At 46.3% G+C, this 14,876-nt stretch overlaps 1 protein-coding gene across 5 annotated transcripts in view; it reads right to left on the minus strand.

Moving 5' to 3' along the window:
* The window catches only part of RAP1GDS1 (Rap1 GTPase-GDP dissociation stimulator 1), a 130,448-nt gene extending 126,083 nt beyond the window's left edge, over window positions 1–4,365 (minus strand). For 2 of the 5 annotated variants that reach the window (XM_079766484.1, XM_079766483.1), the window contains exon 1: window positions 2,706–4,363. In XM_079766484.1, the coding sequence (XP_079622610.1) occupies window positions 2,706–3,960 (1,255 nt within the window). In that variant the 5' untranslated portion in view covers window positions 3,961–4,363. Of the gene's footprint in view, window positions 1–2,705 lie in introns of all 5 variants that reach the window. The other 3 variants (XM_079766485.1, XM_079766481.1, XM_079766482.1) reach the window with 3 other exon arrangements.
* Window positions 4,366–14,876: the final 10,511 nt, after the last annotated feature.

Below are 14,876 nucleotides of genomic sequence, written 5' to 3' on the forward strand. Positions count from 1 at the left end.
CTATATTTACCTATATATGTTACATCCTTCCTGTTAAGATTATAAGCAACTTGAAATATGTCTTATTCATCTTTGTCCTCCCACAGTATATTACACATGGCTGACATTCAATAAATATTAAATACACATTGAATTTAAAATAAAATATATACATAAAATAATATCATGGTCCATAAAATTATATAAGAAGTTTCCTTCACTTTCTTAGGGAGAAAAATCACTGCCATGAGAATATCTTTTTGTAAAAGTCACCTTATTTATTTTTTTATAATGACAGATTAAAACGTGATTCCCCACCCTCCAACATTAATCAGTATACCTTCCACCTCTTATGTGTACATGAATAATTATAAAAACATCCTTGGCTCAGAATATAAAATTGCTTTCCAAGGTTTCAATTTTACACTATCGTATGTACCTAATGATCATACACTCAATCGCCTTACCATTGAAAATAGTAGTGTAGAAGGAAATGGCTTGCCTGGAGGCTGCCCCAAAACCCTTATCACTAACATAACCCAACTTTTTTTTAGAGCGGGCCAGTCATAGTATAATTATACTTCTCGGTTTCGCTCCCTCCACACTTTCAGAACATCTATCAACCCAAATGTTTGTTTAGAGCCATACTTTCAGGTTCACCAGTTAAAAATGATAGATTTTAAGTTAAGTAGTTAATTCAACGAAGATTTACCGAATACCTACTCTGTGGAAAGCATTGTTGAGGACACAAAAATTAATGACAATTCTCATCTTCTGGAACTCATGACTAAATGCACAACACACATATAAACAGCTCCATTATAAGGCAGATTATGTAAGTGCTAAAAAGCTTCCAATAAGGTACAAACAGAGCTCTATGAAAGATGAATTTAATCAAGAGTTATCTGAGAACCTTCTAATGAGAAATGGGTTTCTCTTTGGCCTTTTTAAAATAAAGCAATAACATTCACGATTTTCAAGATTATTATTTAAGTAAATAATTTCATTTGTTTTAAGTATTTTTATTCACTAATATTACAACAGAATTGGGTTTTTTCCCATTGAAAAAGTACTGATGCAACATGTAAGTTAAAATTTACATTAAACAGATATTTTTTTTTAGCTCACCTTGAAACATGGGGAAATGTGTTTTACTGACAGAAGTTGTGGGTTATAATTGAGAAGAAAATTTTTGTATGTTCAAGAGAAAGACATGTGTCCAATAACCTATTAATACTTAAAACTATACTTTCAGAGAAAGGCTAGGTACATATAAATGGGCCACCCAATTTTTACAGCACACTTAATGGTACATTAAAACGGAAAACAGTGAACAAATGAAAATAAAATTCAGGGCCCTAGATTCATTTTTCATTCATACCACTTCCTGCAACATTGGCTTCTCCCAGATATATGGTCAAAGGTCTGAATCAGACCTTGAAGCATTTGCTTTTCAAGTAAGCTCCATGGACACCAACCATTTCTAGATTTAGATACTTCCTTGAAGATTCTGAGCTGCCATGACCTAATGCTGAGCACTGTACAACAGATGAAAGGACCACACTCATTTCAGCTTAAAATAACTTGCACAGAGGGGTGGGGAAAGTCTGGGTTGACAGATGCCTATGGAGCACATTTAAAAAGAAGAAATTATGATAAGACAGGAGTGAAAGCCAGCCAGGGAACATGTAAAAATTAATATGGTACTCCCAAATTGCTACTGTATTTTTTAAAAACTTTCGGCGTTTAATTACATGATGGAATTCATCAGAGGCTTCGTAATCACTGAATTTAACAGTTAAGCAACAAATTAGGAAAAATCGTAGGATAAATTATATGTCGTTTTAGAAAACATATCTGCACTGAAGTATTTCATTAAAACCAATCTCTTCAGATTTACTATACCAAGGCATCAGATTATGTAGATTAGCCAGGGGGAGCTGGGAACGAATAACTAATTTAAGTTTGGTAACAGGCTACACGGTGCAGTCACGGTGCAGTTTCCTGCTTACAGTAGATAGGCGAAGGAACCCAGTAAATGGGTTGAGCACAGCAGTATTTGCACATTGTGGTCACCCAACCACAGCTAGCGGCTCTATCCATCCTTCCTCACGTTTCTCCTGGCCTCTGACAAGTCATCCCCTTCAACCTCTGTGTCTGTCTGTCTGTCTGTCCGCTCTCCCCCAAAGAAAATAATTTCCGTGCAGGTGGTGAAATCGCCCTCACACAGGACTAGCTCACACTTCCCCGCTTCGGAACGAGCGGCCTCCGAGAGAGGGGAGGTGGCCCGGCCAGGGAAGTTAGGTGAAGTGGTCTTGCTCGCGGTCCGACCCACGCTCCCAAGCTCGCAGCTCCGCAGACGCCGGGGAAAGGAAGCGGGCGGCCTCGGGAGAACGGCGGGTGGGGCGGAGGCTGGAGCCCCCGAGGCAGGCTCCGCGGCGCGGGGCCCCGGCTCGGGCTGGAAGAATGGAGGAGGGGAGCGAGGCGGCGAGGTGCCGAGGTGGGCGGCGGTCCGAAGCCGCCCCGCGCTCCGCTCGGGACCCTCCCGGCCCCGCGGGCCCGGCGTGCGCTCCGCGCGCGCCCACTCTCCCCGGAGCAAGAGCCGCCGTCTCACACTCGGAGAATTTGAGAATTCGGCAACTTTGCGCGAGAAATGCTCCTCACCCTGCAACACGCCGAGGAAGAGAAAAATGTCAGGCGATGACGGGGGAGGAAGGGTGACTTACCCATGTTGCTCCCGCGGGTGACGCGCCGGGAGGGCGAGGCGGAGGTCTCCGGGGCGGGCGGCGCGGCGCTGTGTCCTCCCTCTAACTCGGCTTCTCCTGCAGCCAGGGAGGGACCCGCGGGGGTCGGCCGCCGGGAAGGAGCCGCTGGAACCGCCGCCTCTACCTCGGCTTCTCCTGCAGCCAGGGAGGGACCCGCGGGGGTCGGCCGCCGGGAAGGAGCCGCTGGAACCGCCGCCTCTACCTCGGCTTCTCCTGCAGCCCGGGAGGGACCCGCGGGGGTCGGCCGCCGGGAAGGAGCCGCTGGAACCGCCGCCTCTACCTCGGCTTCTCCTGCAGCCCGGGAGGGACCCGCGGGGGTCGGCCGCCGGGAAGGAACAGCTGGAACCGCCGCCTCTACCTCGGCTTCTCCTGCAGCCCGGGAGGGACCCGCGGGGGTCGGCCGCCGGGAAGGAACAGCTGGAACCGCCGCCTCTACCTCGGCTTCTCCTGCAGCCCGGGAGGGACCCGCGGGGGTCGGCCGCCGGGAAGGAACAGCTGGAACCGCCGCCTCTACCTCGGCTTCTCCTGCAGCCCGGGAGGGACCCGCGGGGGTCGGCCGCCGGGAAGGAGCAGCTGGTACTGTCGCCGCCGCTGCTGCTGCTGCTGCAACCGGCGCGGCCGCGGCGGGGACGAGCGATGGGGGGCGGGGCGGGGCGGGGCAGGGCGGCGGGCGCTGCCTGCAGCGGGCGCGGCTCCGGGCGGGCAGGCAGCGGAGGCGCCGGAGCGGCCTGAACTGCGCCCGCCCCGACGCGCAGCCCGTGCGCCCCGTGCGCCCCGCCCTCCCCACCACGCATGCGCAGCACCTCCCCCCCGCAACTCCCGGGCGGCCCGCGAGTCTGAGCGGGCGGGCGGGCGTGTGTTTGCAGGTGGAGGGGCTCCGTCGTGGCCGCCGGAGGGACGGAGGGCGGGCCCTGAGAAGACGGTGCACGGCGCTTCTGAACCCCGGGCTGGTACCGTGGGCTCGCCCCAGGCTGACTACCCCGACTCCGCCAGCCCACCACCGGAAAACGGGCCCGCGTTCGTTACGGGACGGCTGGCTGCAGGAGAGGGAATTTCCCGGAGGCGGCGGCGCCGGGCCGGGCGGGGGGAAGCCAAGCGGAGGTCCCGAACTGTCTAGGCGACGAGACCTGCGCCCCTGGGAGACGGATACTGAGGGACGCCCGTTTTCAGAGCAGCCCGGGGGCCCGCTGGGAGGGCGCTGGTTATCAGTGGGCATATCGGTGACCGTTCAGGGTGTCCTGGCTACGGCTGGTCTGAGAACCGAGCGGTCCGGGCAGCCAGGAAGAGGGACCGCCCAGGATTTCCTCGGGGAGAGTGTGGTTCCCCCTCCTAGAGGGGCGCGGGCTTCCATGCCCCGGAGGACACGGGAGGAGCCGTTGAGTGAAGTGCCTCCGGCGTCGGGCTCCACCCTACCGGGATGTGCCCAGCTCCGCCCCGCTCCCTTTTAACGCGGCCGGGAAATAAAAGCCGGGCGGAGGTGGCTGCGGCCCCCTCCGGTGGACTGGCCGCAGTTTCCGGGGTCCGCTGGGCCGCCGATGGCTCCGGCCCCTCCCAGCTGCGGGGAGAACCTGAGCCGCGCGCTCCCTACCCAGGGCGCCCTCCGATTGCGCATGCGCGGAGAGGGGCGGGCGCTGGCGCTCGGCCCTGAGGGCGGGGAACCTGCCCCGTTCCCGCCGCCGCCGCCGGGTCTGGCCCTGGCTCCTCCATAGCCGGGGTGAGGAGTCAGGTCTTGCAGCGGAGAGGGGAGCAGTTAGTCGCACAACCTGTGACAAGGAGATGCTGACTAGTTAAGTCGAGGTTTCTTCACCTTTTCAACTTTTACTTTTCAATCCAATGTTGAAAAAAGGCGCTTTTTACCCTCTTCGTCCGTGGCTCCCTCTTACAGTAAGATGGGTTTCCGTTTGTGTGACATACTACAAGCACCCAAGTCGGAATGGGCCTTGTCATTTGTTCAGCACAGAGCAAGTTTCATGTGATTTTTTTTTTTCTAAAACAAAGCAATCGTTAAAAAGAGGTTTGGTAAAACAAGAAAATAAAACTGACCTGCAGATGTCAAAGCTGCAAAACTTTTCTGATGCACATGACGAGACAATCAGGCACCTCTTGAGCTACAAGCCTTTCCTTTCTGTGATATTAGGACATACTTTTCTTTTGCCTCAAAACAATCTTACAAAGTTGTTCGTTTCCTAGGGCTGCTGCTATAACTAAGCACCACAAACTGGGTGGCTTAGGACAAGGCGGTTGGATTGCCTCCCGGTGCGAGAGGCCAGGTGGCTGAAATCAGTGTTGGCGGAGCCAGGCTCACTCCGAAGTCACAAGGAAGGATCCCTTCCAGGCCTCCTAGCTTGTGGGGGGTCCTGGGCTTGTGGTAACATAACTCCAACCTTCCTGGGGCATGTCTGTTCAAATTTCCCTTTTTCACAAGGACACCAGTCAGGTTAGGGGCCCAACTACTCTAGAATGACCTCATCTTTAACTCATACTCCAATGACCCCATTTCCAAAAAAGTCATATTCTGGGATACAGGTGCTTAGGACCTCAGCATATGAATTTACTGGGGACATGATTCAATCCATAACTCACACCAATGCAGGCTCCACTCCACTGCCAACATACACACACCCTACCTGTTCCACATTCATTTTGGACTTTTTCAGAAGGCCATTTGGGGCCTTTGTATTGCTGATAATTTTTTTTTTATCCTGCTTTCTCTTTCCTCAATCTTCATTAATCACTTCCAGATTCTCTAGTTCACTTGTTTCACTTTTCCTGCTATTTCCTCTTCTAATTATACTGGAGGCCCGGTGCACAAAATTCGTGCATGGGGGGGGAGGGTGTGTCCCTCAGCCCAGCCTGCACCCTCTCCAATCCGGGACCCCTCGAGGGATGCCCATTTAGGCCTGATCCTGGTGGGATCGGGCAGTCAGACATCCCTCTCACAATCCAGGACTGCTGGTTCCCAACTGCTCGCCTGCCTGCCTTCCTGATTGCCCCAAACCGCTTCTTCCTGCCAGCCTGATCACCCCCTAACCACTCCCCTGCCAGCCTGATTGATGCCTAACTGCTCCCCTGCCAGCCTGTTTGCCCCTAACTGCCCTCCCCTACAGGCCTGGTCACCCCTAACTGCCCTCCCCTGAAGGCCTGGTCCCCCCCAACTGCTCTCCACTGCAGGCCTGGGTCACCCCCAACTTCCCTCCTCTGGCAGCTTGATCGCCCCCAACTGCCCTCCCTTTCATGCCTGGTCCCTCCCAACTACCCTCCCCTGCTGGCCATCTTGTGGCGGCCATCCTGTGTCCACATGGGGGCAGGATCTTTGACCACATGGGGGCAGCCATCTTGTGTGTTGGAGTGATGGTCAATCTGCATATTACTCTTTTATTAGATAGGATAGAGGCCTGGTGCACGGGTGGGGGCCGGCTGGTTTGCCCTGAAGGATGTCTCAGATCAGGTTGGGGGTTCCCTTGGGGCGTGGGGTGGCCTGGGTGAGGGGCCTGAGGTGGTTTGCAGGCCGGCCACGCCCCCTGGCGATCCAAGCAGAGGCCCTGGTATCTGGGGTTTATTTATCTTGTACAATTGAAACTTTGTAGCCTGGAGCTGAGCCAAGCCTTCTGCTTGCTCCATGGCAGCAGCCATTTCTGTTGGGATTTATGTATCTTCTATAATTGAGACTTTGTAGCCTTAAGTGGAGGCATGGGCCAGCCAGGGTGTGCGGAAAGCTTGGCTTCCTCCATCGCCGGGGGCAACCCTAGCCTCCTGCTCTTCCCGCTTCGTGTCTGCTGCCATTTCTGTTTGGATTTATGTATCTTCTATCAATGAAACTTTGTAGCCTTGAGTGGAGGCCTAGGCTGGCAAGGGCAGGTGGAAAGCTTGGCTTCCTCCATTGCCAGAGAAGCCCAAGCCTCCCTCCTGCTCTCTGTGGCCGGTAGCCATCTTGGTTGGGTTTATTTGCATATTCGCTCCTGATTGACTGGTGGGTATGGCTTGTGGTGTAGTGGAGTGATGGTTAATTTGAATATTACTCTTTTATTAGATAGGATATTACAATACTTTCTCAGACCATCTTCTATCTTCCATTTGGATGTATGAATTGAAAATAGCAAAAGCAGCTGACTCAGCTTTGTGACCTCCCACCCAATGCTAATTTAAGTGCCTTTTTAAAATTCTGCTTGAATCCACAAGCCATCCCCTCTCAGCCCTCCTACCATTAAAACCACTGGTTTGTCCAGGCTTGCTGCATGCAGTGAGTCCCAACATACTGGTGTGTAGCAGTAGTGAGATCTAATACAGTAGTCCCCTCTTATCCACAGGGGATACACTGATAGTATCAAACCCTGTACACTAGTATGTTGTTTTTTTCCTCTACATACATACTTATGATAAAGTTTACAAATTAGGCACAGTAAGAGATTAACCACTAAAAATAGCACAATTATAACACTATACTAATAAAAGTTATGTGGATGTCATGTGGTCTCTGTCTGATAACCAATCTGATAACTGATAAGATCACTAAGTGCCTGACTAATGGTGGGGAGGGTACACAGTGTGGTATTCTGGACAAAGAGATGATTCACATCCTGGGTGGGAATGGATGAGATTTCATCACGATATTCAGAACACAATTTAAAATGTGTGAATTGTATAATTCTGTAATATCCCATTTAGTATTTTTGTACCCTGGTTGACTGCGGATAATTGAAACTTGGGAAAGTGAAACCTCAGATAAGGGAGGACTACTGCACTGACTACATGCAGAAGTGGACTGGTGGAATGCTTATCCTTGTCACATACGTTAGTTCCCCTCCCTTTCTTCTCCTATTCTAGAAAGGTAACATTGTTTTCTCATATCTTTACTTTCTTCATTTTTTTATTCAAAAGTTGCCTGCATGAGGCTTTATCTAGCCATTTTATCTAAAATTTCAACACTCTCTTCCACTTCATATCCCCACTTCCATACTTTATTTTTTACTTAGCACTTATCACTAAGATATATCTTATTTATTGAATGTGACTCCCATTAAATTTAAGCTAAGGGCAGAAATTTTTGTCTGCCTTTATATCCCCAGTGCCAGAACAATACTAGGACATAGCAAGTGGTCAATAAAAATTTATTGTATGAATGAAAGTCTTTTTATTCTTTGTTAATAAAAATGTTAATATGTTTTTTAATCCTTACTGGAAAATATGTTATTGATTTTAGAGAGAGAAGGAAGGGAGAGAGAGAGAGAGAGAGAGAGAGAGAGAGAGAGAGAGAGAGAGAGAGAGAAACATTAATTAGTTGCCTCCCATAAATGCCCTGAACCTGAAACCTAGGTATGTGCGCTGACCAGGAATCAAAACCTAAACCTTTTTAGTGTATGGGACAATACTCCGACCAACTGAGCCACCAGCTGCGGCAGCATATTTATAAACTCTAGTACCTCATCAAGTAAAATTAGTTATTCAATGTTAGCTTATAGTGATGATGATGATGATAGCTGCTGTGTTGTTTCTATCTTAGACTATGAGTCCTCCATTGGATAGAGTCTAGTCTTTGTACTTTTTATGCACCTGTTCACTCAATAGAGATTTATTGAGTGCCTACTATGTATCAGGCATGATAATAGAATCTAAAGATAAAAAATAAACTCAAAAATCTTACATGTTAGAAAAATTGCTTTGATGATAGTTCTAGTCATTGATCACATAAAGCTAGAAAATATTCACCTGATATCAAAAGAGTTTTCCAGAAATAACTCTGGTGCCTATGCTCCAGTAGATGATCAGGATGTGATTAGGCCTCTGCATAATAAAGGAGGAAATTCTGGCCTAATGCAGACATTTTCAAATTCTATCTAAAAATATATATTTATCAAGTATCTCAGATTTATTTGAATAACAAGTTATTGTTGAAAATTGATTTTTGACTAACCAGTAGCTTTTGGGGGTGCAGAGAGTATGAAGGAAAATGTTTACTAGAGAGGATCAGAAGCATTATATTTTGACTAGAGGCCCAGCGCACGATTCAATCGTGCCGGTAGGGTCCCTAGGCCTAGCCTCCTGCGATCAGGGCCATCTTCTGCCTGTTCGCCAGTCCCCAGGCCCAATGCTGCCTCCGCCGCCGCCACTGAGCTGCCAGGCTGTTGGGATCACCAGCTCATCCCCAGCCGCTGCCGCTGCTGCTGGGGCTTGAGGCGCTGACGAAGGGGAGCACGGCAGGGGATCCGGGTGCGGACAACCGGCTCCCTGCCTCTGATGGCAGCGGAGCTGGGTGTCCAGGGTGTCTGAGGCAGCCCGCCTCAGCGGCCGCCAATCCAGCCATTGAGAGGCGGGGGGGGGGGGGGGGGGGCAGGAGTCCCACGCCTCTCAATGGCCGGATATGCCACCCCGAGTCCCGCCCCTCAGCCTCCCACTGCCCAATCATGGGCGTAGCGGAGTGATGGTTATTTGCATATTGCCTTTTTATTATGAAGGATAAGGTTTATAACATAACTTACCTCATTGATGCATGTAACCTTACAGAGATTAGAAGGTGATTTAAGTTCTTTAAAGGAAATGTATTGAGAGGGGCAGAGAGAAAGGAAGGAGAAGAAGAGAGAGACTATTCTTTAAAAGAATAGTAGGGAACTGATTGCCTCTGAATATCATTTAAGGGAATCTCACTGGAGTAGTTAACTGAAATTTGCAGTGATAAAAAATTTTTTCACAGTGAACAGTCTTCTGCTTAAACTTTTTATTTTTAAAAGGTTTCAGTAAGGTTAGACTGGTCCAGGCTGAACAACTGAAATGTATTAACCCCTGGCTCACTGTAACCCTACCTCCCCCACCTCTCATTTACTTACTATATTAACCATTTTCTAAATCTTACGAAATCTAAATTTTTTTCCAGAGTCTATCACCTCAAGCTGATCAATGTCTACGTAGTTCAAAGAAATATATACCTAGATTACATATATTTTTAGATGGGCTCAAACACTTTATAAGAACCTGCAAGCAGCTTATTCATGGATAGAGTGAAATATACATTCCATTCTTCCTGGGGAAAGGGAATAGGTCCTGGAACAAAAGTAGACAAGTAAGAGATCAAATTCTGTAGGGCCTCAGTGACTGAGGTGAGGTATTGGACATTATCCTGAAGGCAGCAGCAAGTTATTGGAGGTTTTAAGTTTGGAGATTATATAGTTTACTAGAGGCCTGGTGCACAAAATTCGTGCATGGGGGGGTATCCCTCAGCCCAGCCTGCACCCTCTCCAATCTAGGACCCCCCCCCCCCCCCACTGGGATTGGGCCTAAATGGGCAGTCAGACATCCCTCTCACAATCCGGGACTGCTGGCTCCCAACTGCTCGCCTGCCTGCCTTCCTGATTGCCCCTAAACACTTCTGCCTGCCAGCCTGACCACTCCCCTGCCAGCCTGATTGATGCCTAACTACTCCCCTGCCAGCCTGTTTACTCCTAACTGCCCTCCCCTGCAGGCCTGGTCACCCCTAACTGCCCTCCCCTGCAGGCCTGGTCACTCCTAACTGCCCTTCCCTGCAGGCCTAGTCCCCCCCAACTGCTCTCCCCTGCAGGCCTGGGTCCCCCCCAACTGCCCTTCCCTGCAGGCCCAGTCATCCCCCAACTTCCCTGCTCTGTTGGTCTGGTCACCCCTAACTGCCCTCCCCTGCAGGCTTGATTGCCCCCAACTGCCATCCCTTGCAGGCCTATTCCCTCCCAACTGCCCTCCCCTGCTGGCCTGATTGCCCACAACTGCCCTCCCTTGCAGGCCTGGACCCTCCCAACTGCCCTCCTCTGCTGGCCATCTTGTGTCCACATGGGGGCAGGACCTTTGACCACATGGGGGCAGCCATCTTGTGTTGGAGTGATGGTCAATTTGCATATTACTCTATTATATAGGATATTTTAGTAGTTGCAAAGTGGAAAGTGGCTAAGAATGAGGTCTAGATGAGACTGGGAGGCTATTAGGATACTGTTGTAATATTCCAGACGTGAGTTGAACTAAAATGGAAACAATGGGCATAGAGAGCAATGGACAGTATTAAGACATATTAACAAAGTAGTATTGGCTTAGTGATTGATTAGATGTTGTGTGGTATTGTTTATGTGGGAGATACAATGATTTCAGCTATACAAATTATGAGAGGTTAAATAACTTAGGATCTATAATTAATTAATAAAGGCAACAAAATCTAAGACTTTCTAACTCAAACCCTCACTACAATAATATTTAGATAAACTTGTTGAGGGAAAATATCTTATATTTTGTGTGACCTCATCAGACTAAAAAATAATACTTGTTTGAAGAGTTTCTTGTGTAAGTATTTTTTCTCCTGCCTCTCTGAACTTTACAAGTGTAAATGGCAAAATCTCTATACTACTATACTATTGTATTTGTGAATATTTAACAAAGTTACTTTTAATTAGAATTTTGGCTCAGTAATTCTTTAAATAATATTCAGCCTATTTTAATCTCAGTTGGCTTTGCCATTCTATTGCATTAAAGGGGGGTTTAAAAGCTTGCTATGCTTCCAAGATTCTAAATCACAGTATGTAGGAATCTGTAATATTTGTATGTTTTTAGAACACTTGATAAGTAAGAGTAAACTTGGTTTCCTTTCCCCTAAATTTCATATTCAACTCAGTCCTTAAAGAGTTCATTAGTGAGATATCAGCTCAGAGAAAAATGAAATCTCAGTTTACAGGCACCTTACTGAGTTTTCTCACTTCATTGTGTCTCCCACATTTCATTATAATGAGGAAATAATGCCAGAGTAAAATCATAGGTGGCTTGAGAATAACAAGAGATCTAATGGTTAGGCTATTATCTTAGAAGGAAAGAGAGTTCAAGACATAAGAATGCTGAGTCTATTCCACCTCTAGCTACCTCTTTGGCAGTTCATTTGTCTTTGGGACCAATTCACTTTGTTTCTATCTCTCAGATTTCTTCTTTGTAAAAATTGTGACCGATATGTCTGTCAAGGGGAGAAACTATGAACTGTTTTTCAAAATTAAGGATTTTTTTTTTGTGTGCTTGGTTCTAATAGAGGCATTTAGTTCTACTACCTGAAATTATCTCTCTTCTCCACCCCATCTACCTACATAGGCACATCCTCACAGACTTGCTAGAGCAGTGGTTGGCAAACTCATTAGTCAACAGAGCCAAATATCAACAGTACAACGATTGAAATTTCTTTTGAGAGCCAAATTTCTTAAACTTAAACTTCTTCTAACGCCACTTCTTCAAAATAGACTCGCCCAGGCCGTGGTATTTTGTGGAAGAGCCACACTCAAGGGGCCAAAGAGCCGCATGTGGCTCGTGAGCCGCAGTTTGCCGACCACGGTGCTAGGGCAATACTCTAAGTCTTAAAACATTCCATTCCTCCGAAGCTGGGCTGGCCCAAGGCAAAACTGAGAAGTAATTGAAATGAGCCTGGTGCTCTTAGGATTATTTACATGTCAGAAACTCTCATGTAATACATCTAATACTAACCACGTGAGTTAGATATTTTACAGATAAGAAATGGAGAGTCAAACTATTTTAATTAATTTGCCTAATGTCACATGACCAATTAAAGGTAAAGCTGGAATTTGAACCAAATCTGTTGGATTTCAAAGTCGCTGCTCCTTTCGTCTCATCACCCTGCCTTGTATAAGCATGTTTCCTCATCCCTCAGCTCACCTTCGCTATGACTATGCATGAGGAAAAGACACCTACATTTTATCTTACCTACTTCTCCACATTAGCCAGGTTACCTATCTGGTTTCCATCTAAAAGTACCTTTCTTTTCAGATGACAGGATGTTAATGTAGTAATCTATATTAATAGGCTTATACCCATACTTTCTCTTGTGAAACATATTATCAGCCTTCTAAGAATGACCTGTTAGATAAAAATCAAATAATTCAAAAGAGGAATCTGGTTAGATTATCTTGCTTCCTTTATATACATATGCATCGTATGTGTAGCTCAAATCACCAGTATTGTCCTTTTTCCTACTCTTAGCACTTTTCTAGATCCTCATGAAGGACCTACTGTCTCCTTTTTACTTAAAAATTCACCGAAAGACTTCTTTAAGATGTATTCTAATTTAATCTCCTCCAAACCTGATTAGTGCTTATATAGGTTTTGTAATAAAAATGCTCATTCAGACTTCTGAACAGAAAAGCATGCCTATTTACTTACAGTTCACCAGTAATTAATTCTTATAATGATGATCCTGAGGTGCTGTAACATCCTGAAGTATTAAGGACTGAAAAAAGTTTGCTTAATATATTAGTTTCCTATGGCTGCTGTAACAAATTACCACACAATTATTGGCTTAAAGTAACACAGATTTATATCTTACAGTTTTGGAGGTCAGAAGTCCAAAATGGAGCTCACTGGGCTAAACTCAAGGAGTTGGCAGGGCTGCAACCTTCTCTGGAGGCTCTAGAAGAGCATCGGTTTCCTTGCCTTTCCTAATATCCTTGGCTTGTGTGCCCCTTCTAGCCAGCAATCACATCTCTTACTCCCCTGTCTCTTTCTTTCCCCCATAAGGACCCTCATGATTATATGGGGCCCACTACGACCATGCAGGATAATCTTCCCGTCTCATGATGCTAATTTAATGACAACTGCAAAGTTCCTTTTGCCATGTAAGGTAACATAGTCACTTGGACATGGACATTTTGGAAGTTGGGGAGGAGCATTATTCTACTTACCTCAGTACTCAATTTTAAGTTTATTTTGTTCTTTGAAATGTACAAAAATTAGTAAAAACCTATATGTATCAATGATATATATATTTACATATATAATATGTATATATGAGTATACTTGATAAATTTATGTACTAATTCTCTATCCTGGAAAACAGACTTTTCTTAAAAAAATATATTGATTTCAGAAAGGAAGGGAGAGGGAAAGAGAGAAACATCAATGATTAGAGCAATAATTGATTGGCTGCCTCCTGCACGCCCCCTACTGGGGATGGAGCTGGAAACTCAGGCATGTGCCCTGACCAAGAATCAAACCAGGACCTCCTGGTCTACGTTCAACCACTGACGCACACAGGCTGGACAGGAAAACAGACCTTTCATTTTATAGGCGTACTTTAATCATTTCATAGATATACATTTTCATCTTTTCAGAACCACCATCCAGACCCCTTTTATGTCTAATATATATATATATATATATATATATATATATATATATATATATATATATATATATTATTGATTGCAGAGAGGGAGGGGGAGAAGAAAGAGAGAGAGAGATAGGAACATTAATAATGAGAGAGACTCATTGATTGGCTGCCTCCTGCATGTCCCACAAGCCTGAAACCTGGGCATGTGCCCTGACCTGGAATTGAATCTTGACATCCTGGTTCATAGGTTGTTGCTCAAGCGCTGAGCTACCTTGGGTTGGGCTTATGACCTTTTTTCCTTCCTAGAACCTAGTAATAGTTCTATGTGTGTAAGGTAAGGCACTTATCATTAACTTGACTCTGCATCCTTAAAATAATCATCTCTCTAAGGCATTTGGACTTTTGAACTTTTGGAACCTGGTTTGTATGGTAAAGAAACCAATTCCTGGTTTTCTGGATCGGAAACAATTACACGAATATGAAAAGTTAATTGGAATAAACACTTTGTAATTATCATGTCAACAAACCAGGTCTTAATTCCAAGTTGCTATTTTCATGTAATCATTTGTTTATTCAACCAATACTTATTACTAGCCTGCTATGATCTAATCCTTGGGGATATAATGGTAAACAATAAAGACTTGCTCATTCATTGAGCACATTTGAGTAAGGTGGACAAACAAGCAAATTAAACAAACATAAAGATGTGATAAGTCCTGTGAAGGAAGCAGATAAGGAGCTAGGGCAGACAAAAATGGCGGTGGGGAAGTAACTTTATGTAACATTGAGTGGGAAGGCCACTCTTGGGACATGGTAACGAATGTGAGACCTAAAACTAAGAAGCAAATCATGCAAAACCCAGAGGAGGAACTTTTCAGGCAGAGGGAGCTGGAAGTGCAAAGAGCCTGAGGCAGAACTGGCCATGTTTTAGGAAATCAAAGAAGGCCAGAGTAATTGAAGCCTAATAAACAGGGGAGAGAGGCAAAAAATGAAGTTGCAGAAGCAGCTAAAAGTCCAATGAAGGG

The sequence above is a fragment of the Cnephaeus nilssonii genome (genome assembly GCF_951640355.1).
Source record: "Cnephaeus nilssonii genome assembly, chromosome: 1".
NCBI classification, from domain to species: Eukaryota; Metazoa; Chordata; class Mammalia; order Chiroptera; family Vespertilionidae; genus Cnephaeus; species Cnephaeus nilssonii.